At 42.5% G+C, this 19,719-nt stretch overlaps 1 protein-coding gene across 1 annotated transcript in view; it reads left to right on the top strand.

The window, feature by feature from the left end:
* Nucleotides 1–15,043: 15,043 nt before the first annotated feature.
* Nucleotides 15,044–19,719, top strand: part of ogfod1 (2-oxoglutarate and iron-dependent oxygenase domain containing 1) — a 34,641-nt gene continuing 29,965 nt past the window's right edge. Inside the window, exons 1-4 of the mRNA XM_043707306.2 lie at nt 15,044–15,252; nt 17,573–17,721; nt 18,641–18,687; nt 19,500–19,600. Of these exons, the coding sequence (XP_043563241.2) occupies nt 15,099–15,252; nt 17,573–17,721; nt 18,641–18,687; nt 19,500–19,600 (451 nt within the window). The 5' untranslated portion in view covers nt 15,044–15,098. The remainder of the gene's footprint in view (nt 15,253–17,572; nt 17,722–18,640; nt 18,688–19,499; nt 19,601–19,719) is intronic.

The raw sequence follows: 19,719 nt of genomic DNA on the forward strand, positions 1-19,719 counted from the left end.
TTAGTTCTCTGGATATAGTCAATTGCGCAGTCATTACTTCGAAAGAAAAACATAAATGATTCTCTAATGGATGTTCTTACAGAAAGTAAAAGATGTTTTCCCCTAAAATTAGTTATGTTTAACATTGTTATTAGGTATTTCATCAGTTTAGCTTAATTGGAGAAATGACTAATTCGTATTTGAACTAATTACCAATCAGGTTGATTTCCATTCTGCCTTTACTAGACTTGGAACCAGACTTCTGTTCCTATAAATGGAAGTGTAAGGCAATGTGAAACGTCTCTGACAAGCTCTGCCAGGAAACGCGTAGAATGAAGCAGCAGCAGCTATTGAACTAAGGACAAACTCAGAATGACTCCGATGATTGAGCTGATATCAGAGTAAAAGCTTCCCATATTGCATTTCAGAATCAGCACATTGACGAATCGCTAAACATAGAGATTGCAAAACTATTGTAGAAACGTATGGTTGGTGGGTGCGAAATTACAAATAAATTTCTTAAATTATACTTCTTCCGAACGTCAATAAAGGTAACATGAGCGCGGTGTTAACTAGCAGACCCTGAGATGCACGCAGCGTCTGACCACACGTATTTCTATTATGGTATTGATCGCGACGTTCTGTTCTCCAAGCGAATGCAATGTTTACCTAAATGAGAAAAAGCAAGCAAGAAGTTGTGATCTATTTTTGTCTTTAAGTTGCAAGTGTTCCTACTTGAGCGCCAACAATCCTGTAATAGAAAAAAAATGCCTAAAATGAATTCCTCTGCAGTCAAAACGTTTAATCAGAATGTAATAAATGGTAAATGTGAAGAATTTAAAAGGATAAAGACGAATTGAGCCGAGAAAAACAAAGCAAAAGAGAGACAGCTCTCCACACGCACACTCACATATGTAACAGTAAAATATTTATGGAACGTATCTGTAAAGTATTACCAGACACTTCACAGGGAATATTATCAATTTATTTTACCACTGAGCAACACCAGAGACTGAAGCTTGATTAAATAGCAAGCTTTAAAAGAAGACACAGGCAGCGATTGTTTCTTATTGAATTCCAGAGCTTTGGAAATATATAACTCATAACATATCTATTAATGATAAAAATTAGAGATGGCCAAGTGATCAGAATTATAGCAAGGACAAGGTGTCAGAGGGAATTGAAACTAGAGATGAGAATTTTAAAATAACGACATTGCTAGGTCAGGAATCAAGGTAGATAATCGAACAAAGAGATGATGTTTGAGTAGGAAATCACAGGATTTACTGGCGCACCTACACAGACATACATAATATACAGGAGCATACATAGGCAGTCATACACACATTCATATAGGGTATAAGTACACAAACATTTTAATGCATACAGTTATAAATACCTACATATGCAGAGCAGACCAAATACAGTAAATTGGTAGTGGAATTGAAGTTGAAAATAATACTAACGCCGAGAGTATAAGAATTGATTGGATATTGTAATAAAACAGAGCTGAAAAGTCTTCTACTGGCATTTAATTAGTATACAATTGGCAAAAAGAATTTTGGTAGTTATTGGTGAAAAGCACCGAATTATACTCAGAGGCACAATGCAAAGCCAGATAATGTGATGAATGTTTGGGCTGATGTTGACCAAAGCAGATGATGTCAACTAACAATATATAGAAGTAGGGAGGATAGAATGGATAAACATTGTAAAAATGTCTGGCCATGATGTACAGGGAATGCCGTTTGAACTAAGGTTGGTTGAGATGGGATGTTTCCTGGAACGCAATTGAACGTGAGGGTGGACATAACTGGGAGATTACCATAATAAGACCGTAATACCATAAGACTGATGAGCAGAAATTAGGTCATTTCACCCATTGAGTATGCTCCGCCATTCAATCATGATTGATATGTTTTTCAACCTCATTCTCCTGCTTTCTTCTTGTAACCCTTGATCCCTTTGACAATGAAGTATCTATCTATCTCTGCTCTTAATATACTCAATGACCTAGCCTCCACAATCTTCTGTGGCAATGAATTCCATAGATTCACCACTCTCTGGCTAAAGAAATTTCTCCTGGTCACCATTTTAAAGGGTCTTCCTTTTACTTTAAGGCTATGCCCCAGGTCGGAGTTTCTCCTGCCAATGAAAACATCTTCCGAACATCCACTCTGTCCAGGCCACTCAGTATTCTGCAAGTATAAATTAGATCTGACTTCATCCTTTGAAACTCCAGCGAGTACAGTCCCAGAATCCTTTAATGTTCATCATAAGTTAGACCTTTATTCCCTGGGACCATTACTGTGAAGCTCCTCTGGACCCACTCCAGGAGCAGCACATCCTTCCTTAGGTATGAGGCCCCGAATTGATTACAATACTCATAGTGTGGTCTGACAAGAGCCTTATAAAGCCTCAGAAGTTCATCCTTGCTTTTCTATTCTAGTCCTCGTTATATTTGCCTTAACTCCAAATTTACCTTAAGAGGATCCTGGACTAAAAGCCCTAAGTGCCTTTGAACTTCAGATTTCTGAAGTTTCGACTCATTAGAAAATAGTCTATGCCTCTATTCTTTCTACCAAAATGCATAATCTCATATTTTCCCACATTGCATTCTTTTTGCCACTTCTTTGCTCACTCTCCTAGCAATTCTAAATCCTTCTGAAGCCTCCTGCCTCCTCAACACTACCTGTCTTTTCACGTATCATTGTCCTATCTGTAAACTTAGACAGAATGTCATCAATTCCTTAATCTGGATCATTAATGCACAAAGCACAAAGTTGTGGTCCCAACACTGACCCTTGTAGAACACCACTCGTTACTGGCTGCCATCCTGAGAAGGACTCTTTTAACACCACTCTCTGCCTTATGTGAGACAATCTGCTCTCCATGATAGTTTCCTAGCCTTTAACATGATGGGCCCTTATTTTACTCAGCAGCCTCTTGTGTGCCACCTTGTCAAAGGCTTTCTGGACATCCAGGTAGATAACATCCACTGGCTCTCCTTGGTCAAACATGCTCATTATCTCCTCAAAGAAATCTAACATACTTATCAACCATGATCTTCCAATGATGAAACAATGTGACTTTGCCCTATTTTACCATGCATTTCCAAGTATTCAGAAATCTCATTCTTCACAATGGACTCCAAAATCTGATTAACAACTGATGTCAGGGTAACCGGCCTGTAATTTCCCATCTTTTGCCTTACTCCCTTCTTAATCTTTCAATCCTTCCTCAGTGCAGAGGAAATACTTGAGAATTGAACAGCAACAATGTTCACCTGAACCCACAATCCATACCCAGTGCCAGTTGCCACCACATGCATACTCTTAACGTCTCTGTCCGTCAGCACCACCTCGCACTATCGAGTCCCCATTTCTTTATTTCATGCACAACTTTAATAGGAATCACTTTTTCTTGCTTTCAGGTGTTGAGGAACACAAGCTCCAAAAATTCACAAGTATCAGTGCCCTTCTGGATTCTGTCTCCTCCTCCTTCCCTCTGACTTCTTTAATTCCACAATTTGCCCTCTATTCACTATACCCGCTGGGTCAGTTACCTAAAGGGCTGCTTTGCAATGCAGAGTGACACCAAATGTGTGGGCTAAATTCCTGCACTGACTGAGGTCACCATAAAGGATTTTCCATCTCATCATCTGCCCTTGCCTGAAGTGTGGTGATACTCAGGCTGAAATTGCCACCATTCGCCGCTCTGTAATGAGAAAGCAGCTGGCAAGACTATGGTGACTTTTCTTTTACACTCAGATACTGACAATCAATGTTCAATGAAGAATTTAATTTCTCCCTTCATGCTCCAACTTCAATGTATTTCAGGCAGAACATGATGTTGAACTCTGGGACAGGACTCGTTGACCCACTCTTTCATCCACTTTCAAGTACCCCCTCCATCTGAACCATCTCCCCTCGGTCTTTTAGCTTGATCACTTCATTGAGTATTGTCAACTCGGCAGCAACTGCCTTATTTTCTCTGTTCCCCTTACATACTCTAACCTGTGGCCCTCTGAACTTGCTGCACTCCATTCTGTCAGTTCTAACTTTGAATTTATTATCAGAATTGCTGGTAAGGATCGTGCTATTGTCATCTATCTGGAATAGGCCGAGTACCAACTTTCAGATACGACCTCTTATCTGACCTCAGATCATGGCCCAACAGAACATCAAACTGTTATTTTTGGAATGGTTACAAACTTCATGCTTTACAGAGATCTCCCCTCTACAGTTCAGGATGGATATCAGCAACTATTCTTAATGGTAAGATCCTGGGTAGTGTTCTGGAACAAAGAGACCATGGAGTGCAAGTTCAAAGTTCCTGCAAGTACAGTCACAAGTAAATAGGATAGTAAAGAAGGCATTTGGTAAACTTGCCTTTTTTGATCAGTTCATTGAGTACAGGAGTTGGGACATGGTTTCTATGTATAGAACCTTGATTAGGCCACATTTGGAATACTGCACTCAAGTTGGTTTCCTGGCTATCAGAAAGATATTGTGAAACTTGAAAGGATTCAGAAAAGATTTACATGAATGTCACTAGGCTTGCAGGGTTTGAACTATAGTGAGAGGATGAATTGGCTGAGGCAATTTTTCCCTGGAGCATCAGAGACTGATGGGTGACCTTAAAAAGTTTTTTAAAAATCATGAGGGTCATGGATTGGGTGAACAGCCAAGGTCTTTTCCCTCGGGTAGGGGAGTCCAAAACTAGAAGACATCGATTTAAAGTGTGAGGATAAAGACTTAAAAGGGATCTAAGGGACAACTTTTTCACACAGAGGGTGGCGCATGTATGGAACAAGCTGGCAGAGGAAATGGTGGAAGTGGATATAATTACAACATTTAAAAGGCACTTGGAATGAGTTCATGAATAGGATTTGTTTACAGGGATATGGGCAAAATGCTGGCAAGAGGGACGCGATTAACTTCGGATGTCTGATCAGCACTGATGAATTGGACTGAAGGTTCTGTTTCCATGGTATACATCTCTATGAGCTGGAAATGTGTTGCTGGAAAAGCGCAGCAGGTCAGGCAGCATCCAGGGAACAGGAGAATCGACGTTTCGGGCATAAGCCCTTCTTCAGGAATGGGGAAAGTTTGTCTAGCAGGCTAAGATAAAAGGTAGGGAGGAGGGACTTGGGAGAGGGGCGTCGGAAATGTGATAGGTGGAAAGAGGTCAAGGTGAGGGTGATAGGTCAGACTGGGGTGGGGGCGGAGAGGTCGGGAAGAAGATCTCAGGTTAGGAAGGCGGTGCTGAATTTGATGGATTTGACTGAGACAGGGTGGGGGGAGGGGAAATGAGGAAACTGGTGAAATCCGAGTTCATCCCTTGTGGTTGGAGGGTTCCTAGCCGGAAGATGAGGCGTTCTTCCTCCAACCGTCATTTTGTTGTGGTCTGAAGATGGAGGAGTCCAAAGACCTGCATATCCTTGGTGGAGTGGGAGGGGGAATTGAAATGTTGAGCTACAGGGTGGTTGGGTTGGTTGGTCCGGGTGTCCCAGAGGTGTTCTCTGAAACGCTCCGCAAGTAGGCGGCCTGTCTCCCCAATATAGAGGAGGCCACATCGGGTGCAGAGGAAGCAATAGATGATATGTGTGGAGGTGCAGGTGAATCTGTGGCGGATATGGAAGTTTCCTTTGGGGCCTTGGAGGGAGGTGAGGGGGGAGGTGTGGGCGCAAGTCTTGCACCTCCTGCGGTTGCAGGGGAAGGTGCCGGGAGTGGAGGTTGGATTGGTGGGGGGTGTGGATCTGACGAGGGAGTCACGGAGGGAGTGGTCTTTACGGAATGCTGATAGGGGAGTGGAGGGAAATATATCCTTGGTGGTGGGGTCCGTTTGGAGGTAGCGGAAATGACGGCGGATGATGCGCTGTACATGGAGATTGGTGGGGTGGTAGGTGAGGACCAGTGGGGTTCTGTCCTGGTGGCGGTTGGAGGGGCGGGGTTCAAGGGCGGAGGAGCGGGAAGTGGAAGAGATGCGGTGGAGGGCATCGTCGACCACGTCGTGGGGGAAATTGCGGTCCTTGAAGAAGGAGGCCATCTGGGTTGTGCGTTTTTGGAACTGGTCCTCCTGGGAGCAGATGCGGCGGAGTCGAAGGAATTGGGAGAATGGGATGGCGTTTTTACAGGGGGCAGGATGGGAGGAGGTGTAGTCCAGGTAGCTGTGGGAGTCGGTCGGTTTGTAGTAGATGTCTGTGTTGATTCGGTCGCCTGAGATGGAAATAGAAAGGTCGAGGAAGGGGAGGGAGGAATCTGAGACTGTCCAGGTGAATTTGAGGTCGGGGTGGAAGGTGTTGGTGAAGTGGATGAACTGTTCAACTTCCTCGTGGGAGCACGAGGCGGCGCCAATACAGTCATCGATGTAGCGGAGGAAAAGGTGGGGGGTGGGGCCAGTGTAGTTGTGGAAGATGGATTGTTCCACATATCCTACGAAGAGGCAGGCATAGCTGGGGCCCATGCGGGTGCCCATGGCTACTCCTTTCGTTTGGAGGAAGTGGGAGGATTGGAAGGAGAAGTTGTTCAGGGTGAGGACCAGTTCAGTCAGTCGAAGGAGGGTGTCAGTGGAAGGGTACTGGTAGGTACGTCGGGAAAGAAAGAAGCGGAGAGCTTTGAGTCCTTCGTGATGGGGGATGGAGGTGTACAGGGACTGGATGTCCATGGTGAAAATAAGGCGTTGGGGACCAGGGAAGTGAAAATCATGGAGCAGGTGGAGGGCATGGGTGGTGTCCCGAACGTAGGTGGGGAGTTCTTGGACTAAGGGGGACAGGACCGTGTCGAGGTATGCAGAGATGAGTTCGGTGGGGCAGGAGCAGGTGGAGACAATGGGTCGGCCGGGGCAGTCAGGTTTGTGGATTTTGGGCAGGAGGTAGAAGCGGGAGGTGCGGGGTTGTGGGACTATGAGGTTGGAGGCGGTGGATGGGAGATCACCCGAGGTGATGAGGTTATGGACGGTCTGGGAGATGATAGTTTGGTGGTGGGGGGTGGGGTCCTGGTCAAGGGGGCAGTAGGAGGAGGTATCTGCGAGCTGGCATTTGGCCTTAGCGGTGTAGAGGTCGGTGCGCCAAACTACTACCGCGCCTCCCTTGTCTGCTGGTTTGATAGTGAGGTTGGGGTTGCAACGGAGTGAGTGGAGGGCTGCGCGTTCCGAGGGTGAGAGGTTGGAGTGGGTGAGTGGGGTGGGGGAGTTCAGGTGGCGGTTAATATCGCGGCGGCAGTTGGCTATGAAGAGGTCGAGGGCAGGTAGGAGGCCAGCACGGGGTGTCCAGGTGGATGGGGTGTGTTGGAGGCGGGAGAAGGGGTCGTCAGAGGGTGGGCGGGAGTCTTGGTTAAAGAAGTAGGCACGGAGGCGAAGGCGGCGGAAGAATTGTTCGATGTCACGCCGCATGTTGAATTCATTAATCCGGGAGTGTAGGGGAATGAAGGTGAGGCCCCTGCTGAGGACTGATCTTTCATCCTCAGAGAGGGGTAGGTCTGGAGGGATGGTGAAAACACGGCAGGGCTGGGAGCTAGGACCTGGTGTGGGGCTGGAGCTGGGTGTGGGGGCGGGGTTAGGTCTGGGGGTGGGGATCGGCGTGGGGCGGGGTTGGGCGTGGTGACGGCGATAGGCGAAGGTTCGGGGTTAGACGTGGTGACGGAAATAGGCGTGGAGGCGGGGTTAGGCATGCAGTCGGAGATCGGCGAAGGGGCGGGGTTAGGCGAGGTGACGGAACTCGCCGGGGGGGCGGGGTTAGGCGTGGAGATCGGCGTGGGGGCGGAGACACATGCGGCGTTGTGGGCGTGTAGGTTAGTGACGTCAGTGGGGCGGAAGTGGCTGCGGCGACCGCAGAGTTTCTCCTCATACATCTCTATGACTCAATTACTCTAATGGAGCATGATGGGATTCAGTGTTTTGGCCACAATTATTCACAATTTATATTAATGGTTTGGATGAAGAATGGAACCTTCGAGAGCCAGGATTGCAAATGGTGCAAAACCAGCTGGAAAGTAAAGTGTTGAGGATGACACAGAGTTTGCCGGGAATATAAACAAGTTACATGAGTGGACAATAATATGAAAAATGTGAGATTATATACATTGCCATGAAGAATAGAAGAGCTGAACATTACTTAATTAAACAAAAACAAAGGAAAACAAGCTACAATCTGAGCTCTGTAATTAATATGGAAGGCAACTAGAATGTTACTCTTTACTTCAAAGTGAATGGAGTAGACAAGTAGGGAGGTCTTGCCAAAACTAGACAAAGCACTAATCAGACCACATCTGGAAACTGTGAAAAGCTTTATTCCCATTATATAAGGAAAGATATAATGTCATTAGAGGGAGTCCAGAAAATGTTCACTATGCTCATACCAGGTCTGGAAAGAGTGTCTTATGAAGACAGGTTGAGTAGATAAGACTTTTATCATTTAGAATGAGAAGCAGTCTTACTGAAAGATAGAAGGTTTTTTTGGACATATAGGTTAGATGCTGAAAGATTGTATCCCCTCATGGCAATGTTTAGGAAAGAGGGCATAATCTCAGAATCAGAGATTGCACACTGAACATAGAGATGCAAATGAATTTCTCTCAGACAGTAGTTAATCTGTGAATTCCTTCCCATGGAGAGCTGTGCAAGTTTAATGATATTGAAGCCTGAGAGATAGATTTTGAAATAGATAATGGAATCAAGGGTTATGGTGAAAAGGCATGAAAGTGGAGATGAGGATTATTAAGATCAGCCATAACCTCATTGCAGGTGGAGCAGACTTGATGAACTTGTATGGACTACTTCTGCTCCAATGTGTTATTGTCTTATAGTTTGTGGTTTTTATATCTAGGCACCCTCACAATGTGTACATTTTTCTTTCCGTATGTGCCTCCCCACCCCTGCCAACATGCACCCCTAAATTATCAGCATAAAAACAGTTTTGCAGCCCCCTCCAATACCAAAGAAGAGTCCCACTGGACTCCTAACATTAACACTTTGTCTCTGTCCACACATGCAGACGCACGTGCTGAGTTTGTTTCATGACTAGACATATATTGATCAGGTCAGCCCTCAGCCCTCAGATTTCTAGAAAATATTGGCCCAACATGTTCGGATAAGTTGCACTGATGTACTGTCCTCTCGTGGATTTTGTGCACAGAAATCCAAGTGTTACTAGTCAAGTCTGAAACAAGTTAAACATTTTTTTGGCTTATAAGTTTTATTCTTTGCACTATTAATGATCATGCATGACTTAACTTGCAACAATGCGTACAATACTAATCCCTTTTTCAGCCCATTTCGGTTTTACTCCTCAAGCATATATGTTCCCCATTGGAACAGAGCTCTGTTGTTGAATTTAGACTAGTTAAAATCTAAATCTTCAAAATTTAACCTGAACATTCGTAAGTGAAAAGAGGAAACTTTTTTTTCAAACAAACATTCATAGGAATCTGGGATTTGCTCTCCAAACAGCTGAAGATATAAACTTTTAAAATTGTGAAAGTAGATTTGCGTTTGTTAATAATATTCAGGGATTAGAAGTCAGACAGGTGAATGGTTTTGAGGTGCAGGTCAGCCATCATCTAACTAAATGATAAATCAGAATGCAGCGGCTGATGGTATACTGTGTTCCTGAATATATAACTCAGTTGAAGAAACAGTTGTAGACACATACTACTGCATTAACACTAATTTACAAAGGTAAAAAAAAACTGTGGAACCATGGGGAAATACTTTCAGTAGCCAATTGTCCTGGTTCTCCCTTATATTCACCAATTATTTGCCACAGTAATTGAAGGAAATTGGATGAATGTTGCACCGAAGTGCAATCAAGTGCATTTACTTGATCAGTCCTCAATGGCAGCATTGATCGTATTATATAAACTATAATGCAAACTCCTGCAACACTGTTACTCAGCAGGCTTGTAACAAATATAGTGTCGACAACATACCAGACTTCATGTCCAGTTGAGACAGTGTATTTCTAATGCCAAATAGCTTTAATTAATTGAAGTGCAAAGTGTTTAAGGCAAGTTTGTCAGACAGTTGGTGGAATCTGGTACATTCATTTTGATAAGAGTAGTGCATTGAGCACAGCCCATTTCCAAAGTGATTCTGTCAATGTCTTCAGTGTGGAGGTTGCAATCTGGAATGGGTTGTTGTGTACGCATGAGGAAGTTGAGTTACTGTTCCACATCGAGGTATTTCATAAAAATATCTTTGGAAACTGGTAAAGCTGTTAAAATGAGGAAGGAAGGAGAGATGAAGCTCATTGATCATTGATTTTGACTTCAGAACACAGCCAGTGACCCAGAACTAAAAGTTAAACACCCATATGCCAGACTAATTTATTCATTTTCAACATGAAATACAGAACAAATAGGGGCAAAAGTAACAAAAAGAGTGGAGATCTGTGTGTGGAGGCTGAGGGCACAGCTGAGGTTTTAAATGAGTATTTTGCACCTGTAATCACAAAAGAGAAGGATGACATAGGTCAGGGAAGGGTACTGTAATATACTTCAACATATTAGCACTGAGATGGTGGAGGTATTAATAGTTTTAACAGGTCTAGAAGTAGATAAACCCTCAGGTTGTTGTGAGAAGTATTAAAGTTTTATGTGGGAAACAAAGGAGGAGAGTGCAGGGTCAGCGACATTCATGTTTTAATTCATTCTGGCCACAAGGGAGATGCCAGAGGATTGGAGGACAGCTAACGTGATACCATTTATCAAGAACATTGGCAGAGATAAACTTGGAAACAAGTTTTTGAGCTTAACCTTAGTGGTTGGTAATCACTTGGACAAAAATATCTAAGGGACTAGAATTACTCTCCAATTGGAGAGGCAAGGATTAATCAAGCATGCTCGGGATGGCACTGTAATTGGGAACTCATGTCTAATAAAGTTGATTTTAATTTTTGAGGAGGTGAGTCTGTGTTTAGATCACAGGAGACCAATTCATGTAATCTACATCAACTTCGGTAAGGTTTTAATGTCAAGAGCCCAGGGGATACAAGGCAGTGTGGCAAATTGGAATCAAAATTAGATCAGTGATATGGAACAGAGGTTGGTAAACAATGGGTGTTTTTGTGATTGGACACCTGCAACCAATGGTGTACCACAGTACTTGATGTAGGGATATATTTCCTTCCCCATCCCTTTCCGAGAAGACCGTTCCCTCCGTGACTACCTGGTCAGGTTCACACCCCCCCCCAACAACCCACCCTCCTGTCCTGGCACCTTCACCTGCCACCGCAGGAATTGCAAAACCTGCGCCCATACCTCCTCCCTCACCTCCATCCAAGGCCCAAAAGGAGCCTTCTACATCCATTATAGTTTCACCTGCACATCCACCACTGTCATTTATTGTATCCATTGCTCCCAATGTGGTCTCCTCCACATTGGGGAGACTGGATGCCTTCTTGCAGAGTGCTTTAGGGAACATCTCCAGGATACCTGCACCAGTCCACCCCACTGCCCCGTAGCCCAACATTTCAACTCCGCCTCCCACTCTGCTGAGGACATGCAGGACCTGGGCCTCCTCCACCGCCACTCCATCATCACACGATGCCTGGAGGAAGAACACCTCAATTTCCGTCTTGGAACACTTCAACCCTGTGAATTGGCCATGCTAAATTGCCTGTAGTGTTAGGTAAGGAGTAAATGTAGGGGTATGGGTGGGTTGCGCTTCGGCGGGTCGGTGTGGACTTGTTGGGCCGAAGGGCCTGTTTCCACACTGTAATGTAATCTAATGTAATCATCTAAAACCCAGGGCATCAATGTGGACTTCACCAGTTTGCTCATTTCCCCTCCCCGCACTTTACCCCAGTTCCAACCTTCCAGCTCAGCACCATCCTCATGACCTTTCCTACCTGCCAATCGTCCTTCCCACCTATCTGCTCCACCCTCCTCTCTGACCTATCATCTTCATCCCCACCCCCATCCTATTGTTGTACTCTTTGCTACCTTCACCCACCCTCCTCTCTGACCTATCACCTTCATCCCCACCCTCATCCACTTATTGTACTCTTTGCTACCTTCTCCCCAGCTCCACACCCTCCCATTTATCTTTCCACTCTGGAGGCTCCCTGCCTTCATTCCTGATGAAGGGCTTTTGCCTGAAAAGTCAATTTTCCTGCTACTCATATGCTGCCTGACCTGCTATGCTTTTCCAGCACCACTCTAATCTAGACTCTTGCCTTACCACCGTTACCTTGTATTAAATTCACAACTGTTTACTATCATATCTACGTTTGTCCATCTTTATGAACTGCTTGTCATGTTCCGATTTGTGAATCTCAATGCACTTGTTAGTAACAGTGTAAGGCGTCTATTTCATCAAATTCTATGATTTACCTCTCTGATTTACCCATAGTTTGTCCACGGATCCAGTGGACAGTTTATTTTTCCAACAAATTTACCTTTGTTGAAAATAATGAATCACTTTAAATGTTTAACATTGCTCATCAAGTTTCATACCTTTTAATATTCTGTCTTGGACAACTTATACTTTATTAATTACCTATGCTTATATTTAAATCCATGCTTTGGACTTAAACCCATGAGTCTCAAGCTTCATATAGAATTATATTCTATTATGGTTACAAGATTAAAATAATTTCTTAATGATTTTGCTAATTCTGATATGTCAGCTTGCACTGCAGAATATGTTAATTAAAGATAAACAACCTTAACAAAACTGTGAATCTTAACACTCCATTGGTTGGAGTCATACCTCGCACAAATGAGGATACTTGTGGTTTTTGGAGACCCATAATTCCAGCTCTCGGACACCACTGCAGGAGTTCCTCAAGATAGTGTCCTCGGGCCAACTATCTTCACTTGCTTCATCAATGACCTTCCCTCCATCATTAGGTCAGAAATGGAGATTTTAGCACAACATTCAGCACCAATCATGACTTTTCAGATAGTGAAGTATTCTGTGGCCATTTGCAGATGATTTGAACAACATTCAACTTTTTGGCAGACGTGAGAAAGGTTTGTACCACACAAGTGCCAAAAGTGACCATCTCCATCAATAGAGAATCTGACCATCTTCCGTTGATATTCAAAGACCTTGTATTCCTGCATTATTTTAGACTAGCAGGCAATTGTTCATTCTTGATTTGTTTAGTTAACACCATGTATTAACTGAATCTATAAGAATATCTCAATATCCCACCTTTCATATACTATTTATTATAAATTTAGACTGAACACACGTTGTATGTATTTTTAAACAGCTATTTTGCAATTTGTATTTGTGTCTTGTGATCTTCTGTATTAAGACAATATAATTTTACGTTTTTACTATATCCTCCATTGTGAAAGTTAGGAGACTGATTCCAGGCATCCACAAACACAAAGAGAAAATGGAAGTAACTGACAAGTGGCCTCGGAGCGCAAATAGTCAGTGATATGTGCTTGATTTACTGAGGGACCTTTACTGATTAAGCAAACATTATGAAAATGAGCTCAGGATTTTAGTAATATGGACATGGCAGCATACAATCCACTTTTCAGAACAAATAAGCAAAGAGGATTTTGTAAAATATTCTCTTATCTTGGAGAGCAGTCATATAAGTAAGGAAATCAGACCAGAATGACAGGCTTGACCCCTCAATAAATGACAGCTGAAGATATCAGTTAGAAGATAGGGAAAGTTAGCCTCAGTCAGTGTCCATTCCCCTGAAGAGTCAACCACAGATTGATCCCACACTTTTTGGGAAAATTAACATTGAGTCTTACTGATAATGCAATGGACTGTGGCATAGAAAGTGTTAATAAACAGGAATACTCAAGGGTGATTAGAGTGCAAAGCAAATTTGAAACTGAGGTTAGTGCAGCCTAAAATGGAAGAAGCTGGAAAAACTCAGCAGGTCTGGCAGCATCTGTGGAGAGAAATCAGAGTTAACATTTTGGGTCCAGTGACCCTTCCTCAGAATTTAGTAGATCCTGCTGTTCTACCAAAAAGTAACACTGCACAGATGTTGGAGCAAGACAAGATAATTACATTTCTTCTCCTCTTTGCTCATTCATTTAAATTTATATACTTGGATGTAAATGTGTGTGTGCACGCGTGTTGTGTTTATGTATGTATTTGGATTTGAGCTAAATTTAGAACCTGAAATGTACATTTTTGTTTTACAGCGTGGAAACAGGCCCTTCAGCCCAGCAAGCCCACACCAACTCTCCAAAGAGCAACCCACCTAGACTCATTCCCCTACATTCATGCCTGACTAATGCACCTAACACTACAGGTAATTTAACATGGCTAATTCACCTAACCTGCACATCTTTGGACTATGGGAGGAAACCAGAGCACCCGGAGGAAACCCACACAGACATGGAGAATGTGCAAACTCCACACAGTTGCCCGAGGTGGTAATTTAACCCGGGTTCCAGGTACTGTGAGGCAGCAGTGCTAACCATTGAGCCACCGTGCTGGCCAATATCTTGGAGACTACTGATGACCAGCAACTGAACTGGAATAGCCATATAAATGCTACAAAGAGAGGGTCAGAGGATTGGAATTCTGTGCCAATTTGCTCATCTCTCGTCTCCCCAAAGCCAATCCCACATTTACAAGGCACAAATCTGATATGTGATGGACGACCTTCCACCTGCCTGGACATCGTTCAAGAAACGTTAGCTTGCTTGAATAGCACCCACCTACCACCTTCAACATTCAGTTCCTATTCAACCACAAACAGTGGCTGTTGTGTTTATCATCGAAGATGCACTGCAGCAATTCAACAAGGCTCCTTCAACAGCAGAAAAGCAATTGCTGTAGTGATAGTGACCCTCTCACTTCGGAGTTTTGGTTCAAATCTCACTTGCTCCAGATGTGTGCAATAACATCTCTACACAGAACGACTAAAAATATCAGCAGCAAACGATGAACCAGAGTGACTGCAGTCCTGTCTGCTCCCAAAGGGGCTGCTTTATCTCACCACTCCACCATCTGACTGAAACGGCGCTGTTCTCAGTGGGCTACAACTCCACTGTAATCTGCAAGGTGGCGCTGTTGGAGGAGGTAACAGTTTGGGCTGGCGAACCGGGTGTTGCCGGGAAATGTAGTCCGAGGCGAGGCAGCGGCTGGAGGTGACAGCCTGGGCTTGGAACATCTCGTCCGGACTTGGAATGAGCTCTAAGAGGGCACGGAGTGATCCTGGCAGCTGGATCGGAGGGAAGCGGCAGCTAAAAGAGCGGGAGCTTGCGGAACTGAATCCTCTGCTGTCGGAAGCGAAGGAGCAAGTGAGGGAGGCCTGGAGCCGGGGACTCGAGTACTCACATGGTGAGGGGAAGCGAGAGGGACAGCCTTGGGAAGGCAATAAATTGGAAAAAGGGAGTAATTAGAGTAATCAATGCTGGCGAAACAATTCCAAAGTCTTATGTGTTCACTGGGTGCTCTCGTGATGGGCAGAAGACGATGAAGCACATAATGCAATAAACAAATACAGAAATCGCTGGAAAAACTCTGGTAGCATCTGTGGAGAGAAAGTAGAATTAACACTGAGTCAAGTGATTCTTATTTGTTTCAATGTTTAAATCACATAATGCAGTATGACAGTACAATGCAGCGTTGATGGGGTGGTTTATTGACGGTGTGATGGCTTTAACTGGCACTTTTTTTTCTGTGATTGTAATTATGACTAAGCTAACAGCGTTAGCCATCACTGTGCTTGTGATATTAATAACAATGTCTGAAGTTCGCGTGTGTGCAGTTAAATGAAGAAATGCACAAGTTGCTGTTCGTGATTTCATTTCCCTACAGGGTGCGCTGTTGAAGTTCTCTGGATTGAAAACAATTAGAAGTTAGCGAACTGACAATTTTGTACTTAGTCTCGCTGTAAAATCCTTTGACAAGATTACACCTTGTTGATTAAGATGTATCTGATCTTCCAAGCTCAAATTACTGAGCAGCTTCAGCGTCAGTGAAAAACAAATACTTATGATCAAAAGTGAAAATTTGACTGCATTTTGCCTGCTAATTTCTTAGCATGGCTATTCATTGTGCCTCGGTATGTGACAATAAATTCGATTCAGTTCAATTCAATTTGCTGCAGATGGGAATGTTACAGTCTGATTGCCATTCTCAATGATACCACTGCTGGATTTTGCATTTGGCACCAGATTCAGATAATATTGAGAAAGTGGAAAGCCATGTGGAGGTACCGATGTTGGATTGTGGTGGACAAAGTTAAAAAATCACACAATGCCAGGTTATAGTCCAGCTACCAATGTAACACCAGCTGGCTACCTTACGAAGGAGCAGTGTTCTGAAATCTAGTACTTCCAAATAAACCTGTTGGACCATAACCTGGTATTATGTGATTTTTAACAATATCTTCGTGGGCAGCTTCTATGAGGTCAGTAGTGAGTGCTGTTGCTTCACTGACAACCATGAAATCCAGAGCTTATGATCAGTGAAAGTAAGATCTGATTGCAACTCTTGTGGTAGATCAGGGAGGTCTCCTACTGTTCCAAACAACATTTACCCCTCAACCACTCCATTAAAAGTGAATAAACTGGCAATTTATGTCTGCACTTTGTTTGAGAGAGTGCTGTGGGAAACACTGTCTGTATCTGTATAACAGTAGTAATTATATTGTGAAAGTATTTTGAATAATAAGAACAAAGTTTTGAATGCAGAACAATTCATGGTATAACTGGTGAACATTCAGAAATGTGTGGGTTAATCAAGGGCAATTGAGATGGATTTGTTAAAAGAATGTCATGTTTTGCAAATTTAATAGGATTTTAGTTTGCCGAGATAGCTGGATGGAAAAAGGAATGCATTAAGATCTGTGTGTTGATCTGTGTATTAATAAGTTGTCTTACCAAATCGCTTGTGAGAAAACAATAAGTGTTTGGTGAGGAAATACAATGAGCTTCAAAATCGCAACATGCATAGAAAAGGTTGGTGGACTGACAGGAAACCAGAAGTTAGAGAAAATAGATGTTTCCTTTCAATATGTATTTTGGCATGTTAGTGGTGTTTTCACAGTTCAAGGGCTGGAAACATAAATTCAAGGCATGCAATCTAGGGATGCACTTATGTTTCATTTATGATGAATTTCTATATTGACAGTAGAATTGCTGACAAGCAAGCTCTACTATTCTCTTGTCACCGAGGCTACAGTATGAATCTGACATCTGGTGCTCAGTTTCTCTTGGAGGGAAGTGCTATGAGGTTTTCCAAAGGTTGCACCCTCTTCAGGAGGGGTCAGATAATTGAGTGCAACTTTGGTGTCAAACCTCTGTCATAAAGTGCACAGGGAGTCTAATGGACTCCTTGAATGTGTTTTTTAATTTGAGTGTATTTGATTTAAAGGCAAAGAGAGTGTAAATGAACTTAGTGACCCAACCTGAGAGTTCAAATGCTAATGGCCAGAAAGAGAACTCTGCATATCAAGCCAGGGAGTTATAAATGAGAGAACACTAGTGTAACGGTGTACAGAGATTTCATAGCCTTGAAGGGTCTGCTAAGCGAACATATGTTTTTATTCTTGCAGATGCTTAATGTTAACAAAATGTTACTTTTCTGTAATTTATGAAAACAAATCTGTTCCTTGCCAAGGTACTTACTGGAATCTTTGCTTCTCCCTTTGCAGAAAAGGGTCTCATACTGGACACACAGCCATTTGCACATTGTGTGATACCAAATTTTGTCCAGAGTCAAAGATTCCTGGTGGGCCTTCAGAATGAACTTCTGCAGCTGAACTTCTATGACAAATCGAACGATCTCTATAAATTCAAACAGGTAAGAAACAGATCTTTGGAAGGAGAGAGATAGCAAATGGGCAGGAAATTTTGATAATCTGAATAACAATCAAACTGAGCCATGGAATTAATAGTTCCATTATTTGCAGACTGTATTGAGTGAAATGACTTCATGGTGCTATGACCATTTAGGAGTAATGACAGCTAAGACATTTTCTGTATGGCAGAAGGATCACTTACTGTGGTGTGATGAAGGACTTCAGAATCACAATGCAGAAGAGTAGAGTGGACACATTGAAGTGATAAAGTGCGATGAACGAGATAACTGATTAATTTGCAGTTTTATAATGTTTTTTCACAACGTCAGAAGATCTTGAAACCTTTTGTAGGCGCTAAAACTTTTGACATGCAGTCACTATTGTAATATAGGAAGGTCTTCATGCAGCAATATTCTTCAAATGATGTAGATGAGGGGATGCCAGTAAAGTGCAAACCCTGGAATAACGTTAGGTGTGGTGATCCTTGTTCAGTAGATATACTGGAATAACATAAAATGAGGTAATTGGATCCAGAATGATGTACAACAAACAAATTACTTGTTCAATCTATCCATCTACAACTATAGTTGTCATATCTCATCTCTTAGGACAGATTTTTTTAAATATTTGCATATGCACTGATATATTAGTGGAGCCTGAGTAGAAAAATCTTACTAGGTACATCTGAACCTCCATATTGTGCTGTCTGAAATGGCTGTCTGTAAACATCGGTGAGATGTGATTATAAGTATAAATTTTCACACAATTGACAAAATTGACAATGAGATTGTAGATGTGACCAATCAGAGCTAATTGAGTTCCAGGTGTAGATAATAAGGGAGATGTGCGAGATATAAATTTTCAGGTGGAATGACAATGTTGAGATTTTCGAAAAAATAATATATTCCATTCCTTTGACAGTCTGATGACCTCCGGAAGAAGAAAGAATATCACATTTCAGCATTAAGGTGAGTCACTGGGAACATATCTTTTCTGAGCTTGCTAAGAGCACAATTTAACTGGTTTATTGGACTGGAATGCAGTGTGTTTTCAAGTAGGTTTTCCTTGTTGCACCACTGATTTTCAATTGAGTAGTCATGAGTATGCTTTGTACATGTTGTAGATGTGAACCTGGCACCTCTGAGAGCAAGCTGCTACTGCACAATTGGGTGAATTGAAGTAAGGAACAAACTAGTTAGAAGAATTAATCACAGAAAGTACGCTATTTATTTATAATGCTTTAAGAAGTAAATTGATCTCAGCCATGTTATTGCACAAAAGCTCAGTTATTGTTGCTTTCATTTGATTTGTGATGTCTGCACGTGAATGTTTCTTAGGTGCAAACTCTTGGAATCACTTCTAAATATATTTTTTCTGCCTTTTCCAAAAAATATTTTCTCCTTTGGCCTTTTGTACTGGGCACTTTCTCTGGCTCAGACTGATTAATGTAATCCTTAATTTTTATATTTGTTTGGACAAGCCTTACCCCCATATTGTTAGCAGCTGTTTTCGTCCCATACACCATTCTGATCTCTACAAAATGTTTTCTCCCAGACCCTCAATTATGTTTCCTTTCTGAGACATTCACTAATCCCCTCAATGCCTGATTGCATTATGTTCCCTCCAACAATTCCAGTGATTAAACTGTTCATAATATGTGATAATTTCTTTTGCAGTTAGTCCATGAATATTCTGAATGACTCTCGAGTTTGTATTTCATTACCATTGCTTTACACATTGCAAGAGCTTTAAAAAGTATCTGTTTTTTTTCTCTTTCTAGGAAGGTGCTGTTTGAAGATTTTCGGACATGGTTATCAGATATCATTGGTATAAAATTAGAAAGCACAGTGGATTTATCCTGTGCTAAATACGAATATACAGGTATATGACATTCAGTAAATAGTGTTTTGCACTGAGTATCGTTAATACATATTATTTTACTGGGTGTATTGCATTGTTACAAAATGGAGACAGGCAGCCAATCCAAATCGGCCTTTCCA

This window comes from Chiloscyllium plagiosum, unplaced genomic scaffold (genome assembly GCF_037043375.1).
Source record: "Chiloscyllium plagiosum isolate Xiang-an unplaced genomic scaffold, Cpla_swu_hap1 HiC_scaffold_17, whole genome shotgun sequence".
NCBI classification, from domain to species: domain Eukaryota; kingdom Metazoa; phylum Chordata; class Chondrichthyes; order Orectolobiformes; family Hemiscylliidae; genus Chiloscyllium; species Chiloscyllium plagiosum.